The following is a 19,886-nucleotide window of genomic DNA, read 5'->3' as shown; positions in this document are numbered from 1 at the left end:
TAGAAGATACAAACTTACCTTACATAATTAAATGAGAAATTGCGGTGGGCCTGTCTGTGTTACATTGATATATTTTATACTTTTTACTCTTGATTTAACCCCTTAAGGACCGGGGTTTTTTCTGTTTTTGCATTTCCGTTTTTTGCTCCTTTCCTTTAAAAAATCATAACTCTTTCAATTTTGCACCTAAAAATCCATATGATGGCTTATTTTTTGTGTCACCAATTCTACTTTGTAATGACGTCAGTCATTTTGCCCAAAAATCTACGGTGAAACGGAAAAAAAATCATTGTGCGACAAAATTGAAAAAAAAATGCAGTTTTGTAACTTTTGGAGGCTTCCGTTTCTACGTAGTAAATTTTTCGGTAAAAATGACACCTTATCTTTATTCTGTAGGTCCATACGATTAAAATGATACCCTACTTATATAGGTTTGATTTTGTCGGACTTCTGGAAAAAATCATAACTACATGCAGGAAAATTAATACGTTTAAAATTATCATCTTCTGACCCCTATAACTTTTTTATTTTTCCGCGTATGGGGCGGTATGAGGGCTCATTTTTTGTGCCGTGATCTGGAGTTTTTAACGGTACCATTTTGCATTGATAGGACTTATTGATCGCTTTTTATTAATTTTTAAATGATATAAAAAGTGACCAAAAATGCACTATTTTGGACTTTGGAATTTTTTTTGCGCGCACGCCATTGACCGAGCGGTTTAATTAATGATAAATTTTTATAATTCAGAAATTTCCACACGCGGTGATACCATATATGTTTATTTTTATTTTTATTTACACTGTGTTTTTTATTGGAAAAGGGGGGTGATTCAAACTTTTAATAGGGGAGGAGTTAAATGATCTTTTTTCACTTTTTTTTTTCCACTTTTTTTTTGCAGTGTTATAGCTCCCATAGGGACCTATAACACTGCACACACTGATCTTCATCATTGATCACTGGTTTCTCATAAGAAACCAGTGATCAACGATTCTGCCGCATGACTGCTCATGCCTGGATCTCAGGCACTGAGCAGTCATTCGGTGATCGGACAGCGAGGAGGCAGGTAGGGGCCCTCCCGCTGTCCTGTAAGCTGTTTGGGATGCCGCGATTAGCCGCGGCTATCCCGAACAGCCCGACTGAGCTAGCCGGCAACTTTCACTTTCGCTTTTAGCCACGCGGCTCAGCTCTGAGCGTGCGGCTAAAGGGTTAAAAGCGCGCGGCGCCGCGATCAGTGCTGCGCGCTATTAGAGACGGGTCCCAAATTAACTATGACGCCGGGCCCGCCGTGATATGACGCGGGGTTACTGTGTAACCCCGCGTTATATCAGGAGAGCCGGACCAAGGACGTACCGGTACGTCCTTGGTCCTTAAGGGGTTAGTAATTTACAAATCTGTTTAACTTTCTGGCACCAGTTGATTAAAAAAATATGTTTCCGACCGGAGTGTCCACCATAAGGTGAACCTGGGAAATCCCAAGACATGAGTAAATTTTGTATCCTGTTAAAAATAAATATTGTGGCGAAAATCTCATAAGAATAGCAAGACCACTGTCACACACAGGTACAGACACTATATTATGAACTAAACTAACTTTACAGCCACTGCAGCATAGTCAAATAAAAAAAAAAAAAAAATTCTGGAACATCCCTTTAAGGAGTTAAATGAATAGCAATAGAAAATAGCAATAAAGAGGCAGGAGCTCTTTGTCTTAGAGCATTGTTTATACCTACAGGTTTTTATATTTATAGTTCGCTTACATTTCTATTGTTATCTCTTACAGGACAGACAACAAACAAAAATCTACCCGAAGGTATTTTCTTTCTGTGTTCTAAGGCTGTGTTCACACGCACACGCACATACATTGTGTTCACACGCACACGCACATACATTGCAAGTGCTAAAGGGGTACTCCGGTGCTTAGACATCTTATCGCTGGGGACCCCCGGGATCATGCACACGGCACCCCGTTTGTAATCATTCCCTGGAGTGTATTCGCTCCGGGACTGATTACCAGCGACTACAGGGCGGGCGGCGTGTGACGTCACACCCCCGCCCCGTGTGATGTCACGCTCTGCCCCTCAATGCAAGGCTACGGGAGGGGGCATGACAGTTATCACGCCCCCTCCCGTAGGCTTGCATTGAGGGGCGGAGCTTGACATCACACGGGGGCGGAGGCATGACATCACACGCCGCCCGCCCTGTAGTCGCCGGTAATCAGTCCCGGAGCGAATACACTCCAGGGAATGATTACAAACGGGGTGCCGCGTGCATGATCCCGGGGGTCCCCAGCGGCAGGACTCCCGCGATCAGGCATCTTATTCCCTATCCTTTGGATAGGGAATAAGATGTCTAAGCACCGGAGTACCCCTTTAAATTGCAATTACTGAATTCAAAACCAGGAATGGATTTGAAAAGAGATGATGTCTTGGCTTTTATTTTGTCCTCCATTTCTGGATCTGTTCTTGGCTTTTTATTTAATAATTACAATTATAAACTTGCATGTGTGAACATACCCTAAGTGTTTAGTCTGATTAAATGAATTAATCTTCACTAAAGCATCTTATGATTATGTTTTGAGTTAAATGCAGTCAGAAGAGAGATAGATGTTGTGTATGGAGCAGAACTCTGGGTCCTGTCTCCAGCAAGTGCTTCTGCAACTTTTACATATTATTTACCAGCAAAAGCTTCATACATTTGATTGTAGTCAGGCTGGGTATTTGTATTGAATGGGACTGAAATGCATAGAGCTCCAGTACCAGGCACCACAGCTATAAAATGCACAGAGCTGTATCTGGTAAACAACAAAATTACGGAGTTTTTAAGGTTAAAATAGTTTATTAAATTTAACCTATATCCCTATCCCTGTGTCTCTACTGAGTTGATCCTTATAAGGCTGATGCCAACTGCCAGCCTCATACCAGGGGAAAAATGTCTCCAAATATGGCAAAATAAGTCCCTGGATTAACGTTCAGTCCCTTTAAATCTAGTATCCATAACCTGTAATGTTATTACCCTCCAGAAATGCATCCAGGCCCTTTTGAACTCTTTTATTGAGTTCAACATGACCACCTGAGAGTTCCATAGTTTCACTGTTCTTACAGTAAATAACCCATTTTGTGCTGGTGTAGAAACCTTCTTTCCTCTAGACATGTGAACCTTCTTTCCTCTAGATAGTGTGAACCTATGTAAATTTACTTCTTCCATAATAATATTTAACATCACCCTGCAGAAATGTTCGAGCTACTAGAGTATAACATTAACAAAACATCATGATGAATGGCGTAAATGTTAAAATAATACCAAATACCAGAATTGTTTTCCCTTGATCACATTAAATCCCTGAAAAAAATTGACTAAAACAGGTCTGTATACGGAAAAATTTAAAAGGTATTTTTTTAAAGTAATATAACAACATGGAAACTATACAAATTATTGTAATCATGCTTACTAAAGATAACATGTAAGCTTTCTGCACCATGAACAGTGTAAAAGAAAAAAGCCCTACTCCTCCAAGCCTGTATATTTATTTTTTAATGCAAAAATTAAAGAGTTATTGCTTGTTGAAAGGCCAGAAGGAAAAAAACAAAAGTGCAAAAATGAAAATTGGACCAGTCCTGAAGGGTTTAAGCAGTGTTTAAAGGAAATATGCAGCGAACAAAACTTATCCCCTATCCACAGGATAGGGGATAGGTCTCTGATCGCCGGGGGTCTGACCACTGGGACCCTCCATGATCTCCTGCATGTGGCCACGGCTCTGCTGTGGCTCTCCCGTGCAGGAGGCGTGTTGGCCGCAGCATGACGTTGCGGCTGACACGCCTCCTCCATGTATCTCTATGGGAGAGGCAGCGTTCGTGCCTCCCCTCCTTTCCCATCGAGCTGTATGGGGAGGGGGCATGGAGGGGGCATACAATGCAGGGGCCCTGTTTGGGAGATAGTGGGGGGGACCCAGCAGTCGGACCCCCCGCGATCAGAAACTTATCCCCTGTCCTGTGGATAGGGGATATGTTTTTTTCACTGCAGATGTCCTTTAATAGGTTTATTCATCCCTACTGTGAAAACAGCACTTGTTGTTGCTGAGATCTGGGAAACCCTGACCAGGCTCCAAGGAACCCCAGGGTGTTAGGGGACCTAGGTTAGGAAACATTGCTCTATAGTAACAAGAAATACACCTGCAACTAAATGCAGAAAGTAAGTTGCTCTCCACAAAACCTAATATTTCACTTTACCTTTTTAGTTCAAGCATCATGCTCATTGACTGGACAGGAAGTGAATGCAGAAGTCGCAATGTAAGTTCAGCAGCCATAAGAAAGAAAACAAACTTCAAGTAATCAATAAGAGGCTTAAATACTGTATTGAGGACAACACTAGTTACTTTCTGTTTTTTTTTTTACATTGTGTTAACAACACTAGTAAACAGTCTGTTCCCTACATTTTAGAACTCCAACTACTACATTGATGTTGAGTCCATTCATTGCTACAATATAATGCCTTAAAATAAAGAATGTGATAGTGAATGCACTGCTCAAAAAACTTAAAGGGAACACTTAAACAACACAATGCAACTCCAAGTCCATCACACTTCTGTGAAATCACACTGTCCACTCAGGAAGCAACACTTATTGACAATCAATTTCACATGCTGTTTTGCAAATGGAACAGACAACATGTGGAAATTATAGGCAATTAGCAAGACCCGAATAAAGGAATAGTTCTGCAGTTGGTGGCCACAGACCACTTCTCAGTTCATATGCTTCCTGGCTGATGTTTTGGTCACCTTTGAATGCTGGCGGTGCTTTCATTCTAGTGGTAGCATGAGACGAAGTCTACAACCCACACAAGTGGCTCAGGTAGTGCAGCTCATCCAGGATGGCACATCAATGCGAGCTGTGCAAGAAGGTTTGCTGTGTCTGTCAGCATAGTGTCCAGAGCACGGAGGCGCTACCAGGAGACAGGCGAGTACATCAGGAGACGTGGAGGAGACCGTAGGAGGGCAAACCAACAGCAGGACTGCTACCTCCACCTTTGTGCAAGGAGAAGCAGGAGGAGTACTGCCAGAGTCCTGCAAAATGACCTCCAGCAGGCCACAAATGTGCATGTGTCCACTAAAACGGTCAGAAACAGAATCCATGAGGGTGGTATAAGGGCCCGATGTCCACAGGTGGGTGTTGTGCTTACAGCCCAACACCGTGCAGGACGTTTGGCATTTGCCAGAGAACACCAAGATTGGCAAATTCGCCACTTGCATCCTGTGTTCTTCCAGGTGAAAGCAGGTTCACACAGAGCACATGACAGAAGTGACAGAGTCTGGAGACGCCATGGAGAACGTTTGGAGGTGGGTCAGTAATGGTGTGGGGTGGCATTTCTTTGGGGGGCTGCACAGCCCTCCATGTGCTTGCCAGAGGTAGCTTGACTGCCATTAGGTACCGAGATGGATCCTCAGACCCCTTGTGAGACCATATGCTGGTGCGGTTGGCCCTGGGTTCCTCCTAATGCAAGACAATGCTAGTCCTCATGTGGCTGCAGTGTGTCATCAGTTCCTGCAAGAGGAAGTCATTGATGCTTTGGACTGGCCCGCCCGTTGCCCAGACCTGAATGCGATTGAGCACATCTCGCTCCCCTATGAAGAGAAGGAGTGTCTCGCTCCATCCACCAACTCCACGTTGCACCACAGACTGTCCAGGAGTTGTCAGATGCTTTAGTCCAGGTCTGGGAGGACATCCCTCAGGAGACCATCCGCCACCTCCTCAGGAACATGCCCAGGCGTTGTATGGAGGTCATACGTGCACGTGGAGGCCACACACACTACTGAACCTCATTTTGACTTGTTTTAAGGACATTACATCAAAATTGAATCAGCCTGTAGTGCGGTTTTCCACTTGGATTTTGAGTGTGACTCCATATCCAGACCTCCATGGGTTGATAAATTTGATTTCCATTGATAATTGTTGTGTGATTTTGTTCTCAGCACATTCAACTATGTAAAGATGAAAGTATTTCATACGATTAGTTCATTCATTCAGATCTAGGATGTGTTATCTTAGTGTTCCCTTTTTGAGCAGTGTACATAAAGACTAAACATAGAAACCCTCCATGTGCCTCTGTGAAAAACCAAAGTAACCAATAAGAGTCACCTTGTAGAATAATAATTATTTTAAGATATAGGTTAAATATTCTCAAGATTAAAGCAGCACTTAAGGTATTTTTTATTTATTTGTTCACTGTCAGTAATATTGTTCAGTTAAACAGTTGCGATGACCCTCTCTTCTCTAGCCAGCGACTTTACTTGTCCAATCAGGTCCTGTTTCTTGCCTACTTGATTCCCACAGCCGCTGCTATGTGGACTAAAGATTACAAGTTATTTGTTCTTAAGCTGTCACAAGCATTTTTTACAACCCCCAATGCCCCTACTACCTATGTTTCCTTGGTTCCCTGCAGGCCTTTGTGATGCACTGTACACGAGACCAAAGTTATTCAACCAACTGTGAATTTACAGTCAGCCCCTACAAAAAATCTGTAGATTGTGTAGGCTGCTCCTGTGTTAATATAAGTATTCAGATCATTTAAAAGTATAACCATAACCGGAATAGGCAGCTTTTGTAAAATGTATCACATTGCCCTTTTCCACAGCGTTTCATTATGTATCAGATATATAAGGAAAGAAAAGAAAAAATATATATATAACATTATTGGTACGCATGCATACTACTATGTTTGTTATGTTGGAGATGTTATATTTCCTTTATTTTTATTTATTTTACTTTATTCTTTTTATTTATTTCTGTTTTCCTTTTGGTTTGGTTAAACAACTGCCTATCTTATATGTAAGATTATATGCAGTAAACAACTGTTCGCTGTGTTTGTTGTCGTAAAATAATAAGTTGACAGCTGCGTCTGTCCTTTATACATGTTTGTTTTTCTATTATGGTAAAATTCAATTAAAAACTATTAAAAGAAAAAAGAAAAGTATAACCAATATATTTTTAAACATATTTTATATTTTTAGATAAGGCATTGTTTCATTCTATAACAAATAACTACTCTTCTTTTGCTATTTGTTTTAGCATTATTTGTCCTAAAAATTGTCACAAACACCCTGCACAAGTCTGGGGATCAGAAGTCTACTCAGATGTAAGAAAAAAGCATAAATGAGCTCTTATTTAAAACAAATGTACCAATTATTGCAATACAATGTATATTTTATTGTGATCTTCAGGACTCTGCACTTTGTCTAGCCGCAATTCATGGTGGCTTTGTAGACACCGTTGGTGGAAAAGTGGTAATGCAAAAGAAGCCAGGACAGAGCAGCTATGACGAATCCACAAAGAATGGAATAACAACTCAACGTAAAGGTTCTGCATCTGGATCAATTATACTGAGCCTTTCTTATGAATATCAAACCACCACATATACAGAATATTCATATACAGTGCCACAGACAGGTATGGTAGTGACACAAATTTAGATAATCAGACACTTGTCTATATTGCAATCAATATTATTATACAATAATTAAACTTTCTATTCTAGGAATGAAATTGGAATCTAAGCCAGGTAAAGGTTTAACTTTCAGATGATTTCAGGCACTACCATTTTAGTAAAAAAAATATGTATTGGTTTATTTATTGTTAATATTTATATTAACAGTGGAGACATTTTGTAAATTAAGTAAACATTTGGAAAACTGCATTTCATGAATTTGCAATACATCCAATACATTTTTATACTGGAGCCCAGGAAAGCCCAAAGCTGTTACATTTTCTAGAAGATATTTTAAAACATTTACAAACAAGTGGTCACGTTCTTTTCAAAATGTTGGCTTCTTGGCTTCCATTTTTAACAGCATGCAAGAATAAAAAAGTTAAAGTAGAGAAAAGTAATAAAAGAAAATTTAAGGAAGCCAATGAGGTTAAATAACTTAAAACAAGGTTAAAACAATAGCAATAACCATACAATAATAGCCATACATGAACAATGGGATCATCCAAGAATGTACGTATTAGCAATAAAAAGAAAAGGGGTAAGCCATTAGCTGACTGTTCTAGCTATGGATCATCTCCCCAAAAACAAAACAATCAGCCAGTTAAATTCCAACATGGCAGATCCTTTTCCTCCGTCACTGTATCTGTCAGGGGAGAATCGAGGTGCTCACATATACATTAGATGATCAGTTGGTCCGCCAAGGACAGCAGGTTCAACCAACACATGTCTAATGTGTATGAGGCCTTTACAAACACACAAATATCTATCCGTCATCACCTCCAGTAATGACCCCAACATGAAATACAAAGAACTGATATTTAAACCCTCCAGATATATATTCAAGGGATAGCAAGATATAGAGTAAAATGGAAGTGTTTACACTGAGACAGAAGCAAAGGGAAAAGGAGAGATGTAGAGCAAAAGTCGGGGAGAGCACATCATCTTGTTTTGCACTGTTTATTAAAACAAAAAAAAAGAATATAGAAAAAAATTTTTAAGAGAAAAGCTAATGTTACAATATCATTTCATCATGGACTGAGGTCCCAGAGCTTCTGAATTGTTTCTGTTTTGTAAATGGTAATATACTTTTATTTTATTGATGTATTTGTTCATTGTATTACCACAGTTTCCGTACATTGTGCAATGTCTGCAAAGGAGTTACCTGCACCTATTACTATGTGAGTTTGTCTAAAGTTGGAGGATATATTTGTGGGATTAAAATGTGACGCACAGATGAGCTGCTCCATTTCCAAAAGGTTGAATGTTTAATGCAATATTTCTGCAGTCTAAACTGGGGTGGGCAAATAGTCACTTGGTCCTCAATGGAATGTCTCAGTTTTGGTAAATGAACTGTACACAATTACATCGTTAATCCACATTTGTTGCATATGTAGGATAGGGAAGTTTAAAGGGGTACTCCACTGGCCAGCGTTCGAAACATTTTGTTCCGAATACTGTGTGCATACTGTGGGGGTTGGCCACACCCCCTCGTGATGTCATGTCATGCCGTTCAATGCAAGTCTATGGGAGGGGGCGTGGCAGTTTTCACACCCTCTCCCTTAGACTTGCATTGAGGGGGTGTGGCCTGACGGCATGAGGTTCTAAAAAACTAAATGTTCCGAATGCTGGCCAGAGGAGTACCCCTTTAAAGAACATAAAGAGGAAATAGTAGTCTTGCAGATAGAGTAGATTTTGATGGTTAGGAAAATAAAACAAAGGTATTGTATCTGCGAGACTTCAATTTCCTCTCTCTAGGAGCAATAATTTTTTTTTTGACTGGCTAAGGTGGTACCCAATCATTTTGTTTTCATTCTTTCAAAAAGAACAGGGAATTGGCTGAATCATATACTTGTATGGCTATAATGATAATCTTGCACAAAACTTTAGGCTTGCTTTGATGAGGATCTCTACACTTATTATTATTATTATTATTATGCAGTAATCTAGAAAATGTAATCTGACAGTCATCAGGTTTCGTTAATGAAGAATTAAAGAAATGTCATTTATAGGACAGGCAGTACATGGATATGTTATATGTGTCATACATTGGAATTGACTATATTCTTTTATTTAAACCATTTACATTGAAAAGTGTTCCTCAGAGATTATCAAACGGCATTCATTGCACCATTGTTTGGATCGCATTTAACGAATTGTTCTGCATATTTTACTTAACAGCGTACTTTGCCCTGGTGGATGTGAAAGTCAGAAGGAAATGATTTGGGGCACGGATACTTATGCACAGGTGAGAATAAGCTAACAAATTCCAACATGCACAGAAAAAAGTAACTAAATGATAATGTATGGGAAATTATACATCTAAAAGCATTCACATTTTAGAGTTAAACACTTAAAGACTTAAACCTGAGAAAACCTAATAGATTTCATTAAAGTCAGTTGAGAGACTCTTGAATAACCTGCCATTGCTCATTAAATACAGGTCATTAAAGGGGTTCTCTGCTTTGAAAATCCTTGCTTGTTGGAAGAGGCTTGTGACAATGAGCTGATGACAAAGTATCCCCCTACAGGGATCCCTAGCATTTATCTGTGATTTGTGGGTAAACTTGCAAGTATAAAAGTAGGTGTCACTCTGCCACCCATAGCACACACAGTGGTACTACAGTTAACAAACTGACAGGGTGTGGATAAAGGCATCTATTATCACCAGAAAATTACACTTTATTTAAAGGTTATGGGCTAGGACAGAACTGAGGACTCACGGCCCTGGTGCAAAAGGTCAGCTCAGGCCTCAGGCCTAACACCGGTCACAACAAATCTAAGACCACACTTTTTAATTACTGGCCTTTTATCTTGGAGCAGTATTGCCATTAGGTTCAGTATGGCATCCCTGATGTAATGTGAACAGAGAGGGTGGGGAAACGTAAAGCTTTGGTACTGGAACAGCAGAAAGTTAGAAAGATTTGCTATTCTATCATACTCCCTAGTCAGATTTATTTGTTAATATTTTTCGGCCATTAACAGTTACGGTAATAAATTACATGACACTTAATTTTACGCCAATGTCCGGTATTAATCTTTAGATGCAGTGATCAAAGTTGATCATGGAATCGAAAAGCCAGTTGGTTTGAAGGGCTATTTGGTACCTCCGCAAAAAAATTGGGGGGTGCCAATCAGCTGATGATGAGAGGGTTCCTAACTGCCACTGATTGATGCACCATGAATACAGGCAGACTCAGCAGCCTGTATAAATTAAATGCTAATAACAGTGATCAATGCTATTTTATTGCATTACATTGGTAAGTGTTCATAATCGAAATATTGCAGGTAATAGTCTCCTAAGGGGACAAAAAAAAAGTGAAAGAAAAAAAAGTTGATAAATAATCCCTCTCCTAATAAAAGTTTAAATAACCCCCCTTTTTTCCATTTTTTTTTCAAATAAAAGAAACAAAAATAAACATATTTTGTATCACCACATGAAGAAATGTCCAAATAGTTAAATGATATCAAATATAAGAAACCACACAGTTAATTGTGTAAGTGTAAAAAAAAAAAAACTACCAAAGACCAGAATTGCTGATTTTTGGATCTCGGGAAATGCCCAGTTTAGAAGAGGTTTGCTATGGGGTTTTGCTTCTAAACTGGGCGTTTCCCGAGATAAGTGTCATCAGAGAGGATTTAGACAGAAAAGAACAACCTTAACTTCAGAAGCTCATAAGTACTGAAAGTATTAAGATTTTTTAATAGAAGTAATTTACAAATTTGTTTAACTTTCTGGAGCCAGTTGATATATAAAAAAAAGTTTTTTTCCTGGAATACCCCTTTAAGCATATTAATTTCTTACAAAAAGTTATGATTTAAAAAAAAAAAAAAAACTATATGTATACATTTAATTATTCGATAGAACATGATGCTTTTGAGCCCAAGTAATTGAATGTATGTGTGTGGGAAAGGACCCAAACATAGTTACTATGTGACTACATTCAGGCCATGAAAGTCAGTAGTGGATGCCACGGGTGGCACATATGTTATGAGTCATCAAAAAATTTTGGAAAACCGAAACACTGAATAAAGATAAAAGGAACATGTTAGTGACTTTATGGTGCCTGAACCATTAGCAGCATAAAATAGGGAGAAAGAGAATCTTTTTTCACAATGCTGTATACTTGTAATGACTTGACCTGGTTTTGCCCAAAGGGTTAAACCTTTCTAGTGTTAGGCTGCAGCGTCTTGGCTTTAAAGGCTCTCAGTCGTCTTTCAGACTCTGCTTGAGAAAGAGTTTACTCTCCTAAGCTAGCTCCTTTCTGCATGTGATTTTGGTATTCCTGTATTTGACTTCTGCTTTGTTCCTCAGTTAACCTATTGTCTGATGAATTGGTAGTTCTCTTGGCTATTGGACTCTGCTTGCTGACAATTCTATTTTTGCTTGTCTGTCCCCCTCTGTGTTTCCTTTGTTGTACATCTTAACCCATTGTTTCCTGACCATTTTTTCCTGAGCTGTACTGTATTGTATTTTGATTATTATTTTGGCTTGTGAAGCCCCTGCACTTAGTCCGGAGGAGGGACCATCCTTAAAGGGGTACTCCACTGCTCAGCGTTTGGAACAAACTGTTCCGAAAGCCGGAGCCGTCACTGGGAGCTTGTGACGTCATAGCCCCGCCCCCTCATAATGTCACACCCCTTCAATGCAAGTCTATGGGACTTGTATTGAGGGGACGGGGCTATGACGTCACAAGCTGCCGGCTCCAGCGTTCGGGACAGTTTGTTCCAAACGCTGAGCAGCGGAGTACCCCTTTAAGTTATGGAATCGCCGGTTAGGGAAATTACGCAAGTAGAAAGTAGATCTGGGTGAGAGCAGGAGTACACTTTTCCCTGCCCATATGTGACAATACTCTGAAGAGCTGTGTGGTTTCAGAGGTATCAATAATATAACTTGACTGAGTCATCATGGCAGTCCCTGGTGATTTAATTGATAGATCTTTCATTATACACAAAAGGAAGGGATCTGTCAATCATAGCCAGTGGTGCAGGGAGAAGCCACCGGGGACCACCCCATTGACCCAGAGCCCTGTTCCCTGCTGAAATTATAACACTTATTCCTCTGAAACAGTGCTGCCATTTAGAGGGAATTTCCCAACATTGCGAAAAGGGAGCCTGTTCCAGTTTCATGCTGCTCGTGGTTCAGGCAGCTGGGAACTAATGGCAAGAAGGAACTTTTAACATACTAGTGACGAATGAACATGTTCTGCTTGAATATGACCCATGTATGTATGAAATGCAGAATATTACACTACTGTCCTACTTTTTTGTTCCATTAGAAATCTTCAATATGTGCATCAGCTATTCATGCAGGAAGAATACCATTAACAGGGGGAACCACCCTGGTACAGAAGACACCAGCACAGAAAAAATTTGTATCATCTACAAGAAATGGAATAACATCACAAAGTCTGGATGAGTCATTTGAGACCTTTGTGTTCAGTACATCATTTGATTTTCAAACCACAACAAACACAGAAACATTATTTAGTATCCCAGAATCAGGTAATGTTTTAGGTTTTCACTACTTATTGTATATAACTTTTTCAGACACCTTCTAACATTACTTGCTTTTACACTTGTAACAGATAATGAACAGGAGTTCGACCCAACAACAGGTACATTTTATTAATTTGGATATATGATATTTGAAATTAGGAATGCTTAAAGGGGTGCTCCGGTGGAAAACATGTTTTTAAATCAATTTAAAGACTTATGAGCTGCTCTATAATACAGGGGGAGTTCTTTTCTTTTAAAATTTATTTTCTGTCTGTCCATAGTGCTCTCTGCTGACACCTCTGTCCATCTCAGGAACTGTCCAGAGCAGGAACAATTCCCCATACCAAACCTATTCTGCTCTGGACAGTCCCTGACATGGACAGAGGTGTCAGCTGAGAGCACTGTGGACAGACAAAAAAAAAAAAAAAAAGAACTTCCTCTGTATTATACAGCAGCTGATAAGTCATGGAAGGATTAAGATTTTTAAAAAGATTTTAAAAAGATTTTAAATTGAAGTAATTTACAAAACTGTTTAACTTTCTGGCACCAGTTGATTTAAAAATAAAATGTTTTCCACCAGAGTACCCCTTTAAATTACTTATTGAGCCCTTAAATTAATGGATGATCTACAGGACTCTGATATCCGGATACCTCTTTCAATTTTTATGGCCACTGACATTGGTTGACATTGAATGTTTTTTTGCATCACACTTTTTAGCTTAGCTATGCAGATTGGGGCAGAGTCACTTCAATTTTGCGGTAGGATTATAATGATAGATGACTGCGCTATTATACTACAAAAGGCCTAAATAAGGCAGGATAACAACTCTATACACCCAGATAAGGCCTTTCTTTCAACTGACGGTTCTCTGGTCAAAGGGCTATATTACGTTTTCTGTAAACTGTAATTTTATTTGGATAAAGAAAGATTCAGGACCCAAAGGCTTAAGGCTCAGTAAAGTCTTTTATTTGCAAACCTCAGAATAAATATGTCATTTTTAGACCTTTTTTTGTACCATTCTGAAATAATTTGATAAGGGAGCAATAAAGCACATAATAAACCTTATGCCCTAACGCATTAAAGATTTCATGAAGTAATAAAAACAATATCAAATAAAAATGCCCAATGGAGGACCAAAAAAACATAATCAGTCTACATACATTTGTTTATCGTTTCTTCCATGTCTGCTTTAGGACAGGAAATTCATTCTGTGCTTTATTGATCTATCACCATATTAAGAAAAATCCAAAATAGATCCCCAGCCTCCCTTGCCCCCTTTCTGCAGTGACTGACAGGATGGCTGTGCATACATGGATACATAGCAGCCTGTCAATCAGTGCCTTCATAAATGTAATAGACTCATGACTATGCCTGCTTGTCCTGTGAACTCCCCTGCGTCCGTGTTTGTACTCCCCGCCACAAGCGTGTGAATAGAAGAGATATCCTGCAATACCGGTGAGTGTGGTCCGTCTATCTACTATTGGTTTATTGTTTTGTAACTCCTATTATCCAATAGGAACAAAAGGAGTGCAGACCTGTAGCCGTAATATCCGGCCCTTATACAGGACCACATGTTAGAGATGACAGATTTGTTTTCAGCCTCATTACATTACATGTAATGTGAATCATATTTTTCTTTTCTTAGTTAGAGGTAGTTGCACTTTAACAGGGAAGCAATTACCTGCACCAATTACTATGTAAGTATGAGTATTTTACTTTACGTTAATAATATACATACACAAATGTATATGCTCATTGTTGATTCTGTTCTGGGCATATTTAATCAATATAAAGGGAATTAGAATAAATATTAGCAGAGTAGATCTTGTTGCATTTACCTTTTAAACTTGTCATAAAACTTTTCCTTACAACAACAGAGTGATTTGTCCTCCTGAATGTGTAAAAGGAGACGTATGGGGAACTGATATCTTCACAGATGTAAGATTGCAGCTTTAATAAATATTATAGCAAATATTTTTTTTCTTTTTATAATTTAGCTATATAATACAACTGTGTAATTTATGTGCCCGCTATTATAGGAATCTTCAGTCTGTACAGCTGCTATACATTCTGGAATGATCACACCTACAACTGGAGGACAGTTTATTGTACAAAAGAAGCCTGGACTAAATAGCTATATACAGTCCAATAGAAATGGAGTCACTTCAAAAAATCAGGGGCCATGGTCTGGATCTTTTGTGTTGAGTCAAACATATGAATATTTATCACTGAGGCATAAAGACAACCCACAAGACTCTTTAGAAAAAGGTAATATCAGACTGTTATGGAAGTGAAGAAAATCATTGATAAAGATGGCAGTGTTTGAAAAAAATTTAATTGCTCTTAATTTTTATGTTTACTTTTTTTTTTTTTACATGTAGAAAATGTACAATATTGGGCCTCATTTACTAAGCTTAAACCGACCAGTTTTTGTCTGGTCATTTTGTCTGAGAAATGTCTGCGCCAGTGTGCGACAGTGTGCTCCTGAAAAATCTGACAAACCCGAAAAGTTACTATGGAATTCACAGAAAATCCTGTGGGTAAATGGCTGGAAATATCGACCTACAAAAAGCTGGTCAGAAAATTTTCCGACTTTTCCCAATAGTAAATAGAGAGGAATCCTGCATGTCTAAAACAACTTTTCCCACTAGTAAAAACCCGAAACTCTTAGTAAATGAGGCCCATTCATATATAGGCTGCACACTCCATTGTGGCACAAAAGTTGTGAGAAACATATTCTGGATGTTTTTCTGCTCGTGGTCACAGTGATTTGTGGGTCGCAGCTTGATTACATTCGCTTTCATTGGCTGCAATGCAGGAACATGGCGCTGCTATTCTTGGCGACTTGAACTGTGTTGCAGCCAAAGTCACAGTGGAGCCTCAATAAAGATAAATAATACAATTATTGTGCTTTTTAGATAAATCTAAGTAATAAAACCAAAAATGTGTGTGTTTCATACTTCTTGATAAGCATATCTGTGCATCTGGGTACTTGATTGATATTTGCAGATACACACAGCTGTATTTGTTGCTCAGAGTTGTAGATACCATTGAAAAGTTGTTAAGGAATAAAAGTAAACTGTAGATCCTGGAGCTGATGGTGGCTGCCAAACTTACTGATCCCTCCTTATTGACATACAGAGCCCTGTACATCAGTGAACAAGGGTCTGGGAGGTGAGAGCGAGCGTCTGGGTGTGCCAGGATGTGGCACTTTAGCAGCTTGGCTCCACCTTCTTGACACTTTACAATGAGAATTGAAAAGGTAATTAGCAACCACCAACATCTATTTAACCCAAAAGGAATGAAGGGCATTCAGGTACACCCTTGCACCCTCCGGCTTTCCGGTTACATCCGCGCCTCGGGTGGTGATTGGAACAGGACACCTGCTGAAATCGTTCTGAGGTTCTGACATAAACACAAAAAAACACACTCATGGTGATAAAACAGTTGCACCCCCCCCCCCACATGTGACCCCATTTTGGAAACTACACCCCTCAAAGAATGTAACAAGGGGTGCAGTAAGCATTTATACCCTTACAGGTGTCCAACAGATTTTCGGAACAGTGTCCGTGAAAATGAAAAATGTAATTTTTCATTTGCACAGCCCACTGTTCCAAAAATCTGTCAAATGCCAGTGGGGTTCCTGTACCCCTTGTTACATTCCTTGAGGGGTGTAGTTTCCCAAATAGTGTTTCATTTTTGCTGTTCTGGCACCATGGGGCCTTCCTAAATGTAATATGCCCCCAAAAACTGTTTCAGCAAAATTCGCCCCCCAAAATTCTAAAGCTGCTCTTTCCCTCTAAAGTTGCTCTTTCTAGTGCGCCCACAGAGCACTTTACATCCACATATAAGGTATTTCTATACTCAAGAGAAATTGAGTTACAAATTTTTGGAAGCTTTTTCTCCTTTCACCTCTTATAAAAAAAAAAAAAAATAGGGCTACAAGAACATGTTAGCATAAAAACAATGACGATTTTGAGTTTTCTCCTCTACTTTGCTGCTTTTTCTGTGAAAAACCTAAAGGGTTACCAAACTTTCTGAATGTCATTTTGAATACTTTGAGGGGTGCAGTTTCTATAATGGGGTAATTTATGGGGTATTTCTGACAGATCAAATCCACTTCAAACTGAACTGGTCCAAGAAAAATTCTGATTTTGAATTTTTATGTGAAAATCTGGAAAATTGCTGCTATTTTTTAATGTCTTAAAAAAGTAAAAACATGTCTACTTTATGATGCCAACATAAAGTTAAAAATATTGTATATGTGAAACAATATATAATTTATTTGGCATGTCCATTTTTCTTACAAGCAGAGTTTCAAAGTAAAAGAAAAAGCAACATTTTCCAAATTTTCATCAAATTTTTGAATTTTTCACAAAGAAATGATGCAACTAATGACGAAAATATACCACTATCCTAAAGTAGAATATGTTTCAAAAAAACTATCTCGGAATCAGACTGATAAGTAAAAGCATCCCAGAGTTATCAATGCATAAAGTGACACAGGTCAGATTTGCCAAAAAATGCCCTGGTCCTTAAAGGGGTTATCCAGGAAAAACCTTTTTTTTTTATATCAACTGGCTCTAGAAAGTTAAACAGATTTGTAAATTACTATAAAAAAATCTTAATCCTTTCAGTACTTATGAGCTTCTAAAATTGAGTTGTTCTTTTCTGTCTAAGTGCTCTCTGATGACACGTGTCACGGGAACTGCCCAGTTTAGAAGAAAATCCCCATAGCAAACCTATTCTAAAATGGGCAGTTCCCGAGACACGTGTCATCAGAGAGCACTTAGACAGAAAAGAACAACTCAACTTCAGAAGCTCATTAGTACTGAAAGGATTAAGATTTTTTTAATAGAAGTAATTTACAAATCTATTTAACTTTCTGGAGCCAGTTGATATATAAAAAAAAGTTTTTTCCTGGATAACCCCTTTAAGGTCAAAATGGGCTTAGTCCATAAGGGGTTAATGATGTTTGCAGCTCATAGCAAGAAAATATTCCTGACAAATTCTCTTTACATAGCACTTTTCTTAATGTGTTTGTTTTGTATTTCAGTTGAAGGAAACTGCGCCTTCACAGCCATTCAACTACCCGCCCAAATAACTCTGTAAGTACGAGTATATTGCATTTGAGTATTCTGTATGCTTAAGTGAAATTTTCTGCTATTGTGCAATGTTTCATCATGAAGAATATTTGAGGTGGTATAATACATGTTATCTTACAACTTTATGTTTTCAGCGTTATTTGTCCTGCTGGTTGCCTCGCACAGAAGGAAAATGTTTGGGGATCTAAAACTTATGCACAGGTGAGATATGAATTTATTAGGTATTCCTAATATTTCTTTGTGTTGGTTCCAGAATCTTATATCTGCAATATTTTAAATTTATAGGAGTCATCTGTTTGCGCAGCTGGCATTCATGATGGAAAAATGCCTCCTGAAGGGGGTAAATTGATAGCACGTGTAAAACCAGGACTGGACAATTATGAATCTTCATCAAGAAATGGAATAACATCAAAAAGTCATGGTTCATCATCTGGATCATTTGAGTTCATCTCTTTAAATGAATTCCAGAGCACTCTTTATACCCAAACGTCTTACAAGCTACCACAGACAGGTATCTTGCAATTAACACACAGATAAGCAGCATTAATCTTTATATATAAAACTCAATGTAAGTGTGTACATATGTGTATATGTTCCAGCATAACTTCCCAATGGCTGGATGTATTTTGGTTAAACCACAGTGCTCGCTGCTGACACTTCTGTCTGTTTCAGGAACTGTCCAGAGCAGGAGCAAACCCCATAGCAAACCTATCCTGCTCTTCACAGTTCCTGAGACAGACTGATGTGTCAGCAGAGAGCACTGTGGTCAGACAGAAAACACATTTAAACGAAAGGAACTTCCTGTGGAGCATACAGCAGCGATAAGTACTGGAAGGATTAAGATTTTTAAATAGAGGAGTTTTACAAATCTGTTTAACTTTCTGGCACCAGTTGATTAAAAAAAATAGTTTTTCACTGGAGTACCCCTTTAATGTTTTCTTTATCATTAAAAAAAAGTCATACTGCATCTAAGATTCATAAACCTGTGTGGCATTATTGTTGAAAAAAGGCAAGCACAATATTTAGTAAAATGATTTCAAACATTTGATTAAATATGATACTTAAGAAATTTCCCTTTCTGAAGGGTTGTCCCATCAGTCTTAATTTTCACAGGAATATTAAAGAACAGGGTTTTTCCACTTAGGCCCCACCTGACCCAGGAGAGAGAATCTGACATAGACCCATCTATTACCTAATTAGCCAGCATGTAATGCCACCACAATTCAAAGTTTCCTTTTCCGTGTCTGTTAAAAAGGATCTTGAAAACTCTGTGAATTAAAGAACACTAAGTACTATATATTTGAAAGCTGCTGGATACTTATTTGTATGATTATTAAGCTTTATTTGCTGAAAACAGAATGTGACAGAATCTTTTAGTCCAATTCTCTGACCAACTTTTTTGATCAACATTTCATATAAGTATTTAAAACCACACATTTGATTTTTTTTTTATTAACCTTAAAACATTGTTTATTCTGTATTTTAGCAGACTGGAAATGGAACATGAATGCAGAAGCAGGTAATAGCTCATAGCTTCTTTACAAGTAAAAAAAAATAAATGGAACCTTCTTGGAAAAGATAAGTAATTTATAAGAGTCAACAGTGGGTTATATCAGAATAATGTTAGGTTGTGCAAGCCAGATTCCAGGTCTATAATTTAAAGAGGTTTTCCTATCTAGACATTGATGGCTTATTCATGGGATATGCCATTAAAGGGGTACTCTGGGGAACTAATCCCATAGCCCATGCTTTCCTTCTCACCAACTTATTTAATTGTCTAAATATCATTCATTAGTAATAAAGA

General features: G+C 38.5%; 1 protein-coding gene across 33 annotated transcripts in view; it reads left to right on the top strand.

Annotated features, from left to right (window-relative positions):
• LOC130282928 (uncharacterized) overlaps positions 1–19,886 on the top strand; it is a 119,149-nt gene that overhangs the window by 23,181 nt on the left and 76,082 nt on the right. For 29 of the 33 annotated variants that reach the window (XM_056531919.1, XM_056531909.1, XM_056531900.1 and 26 more), the window contains exons 7-22: positions 1,782–1,811; positions 4,236–4,287; positions 7,063–7,129; positions 7,215–7,440; positions 7,529–7,552; positions 8,607–8,658; positions 9,659–9,725; positions 12,757–12,982; positions 13,066–13,095; positions 14,623–14,674; positions 14,855–14,915; positions 15,017–15,245; positions 18,034–18,085; positions 18,217–18,283; positions 18,368–18,593; positions 19,569–19,601. In XM_056531919.1, the coding sequence (XP_056387894.1) occupies positions 1,782–1,811; positions 4,236–4,287; positions 7,063–7,129; positions 7,215–7,440; positions 7,529–7,552; positions 8,607–8,658; positions 9,659–9,725; positions 12,757–12,982; positions 13,066–13,095; positions 14,623–14,674; positions 14,855–14,915; positions 15,017–15,245; positions 18,034–18,085; positions 18,217–18,283; positions 18,368–18,593; positions 19,569–19,601 (1,494 nt within the window). The remainder of the gene's footprint in view (positions 1–1,781; positions 1,812–4,235; positions 4,288–7,062; positions 7,130–7,214; positions 7,441–7,528; positions 7,553–8,606; positions 8,659–9,658; positions 9,726–12,756; positions 12,983–13,065; positions 13,096–14,622; positions 14,675–14,854; positions 14,916–15,016; positions 15,246–18,033; positions 18,086–18,216; positions 18,284–18,367; positions 18,594–19,568; positions 19,602–19,886) is intronic. The other 4 variants (XM_056531896.1, XM_056531920.1, XM_056531901.1 and 1 more) reach the window with 1 other exon arrangement.

This window comes from Hyla sarda, chromosome 7 (genome assembly GCF_029499605.1).
Source record: "Hyla sarda isolate aHylSar1 chromosome 7, aHylSar1.hap1, whole genome shotgun sequence".
Taxonomy (NCBI): Eukaryota; Metazoa; Chordata; class Amphibia; order Anura; family Hylidae; genus Hyla; species Hyla sarda.
The sequence above is the reverse complement of the archived record's forward strand: the minus strand, read 5'-3'. Positions and strand labels throughout refer to the sequence as shown.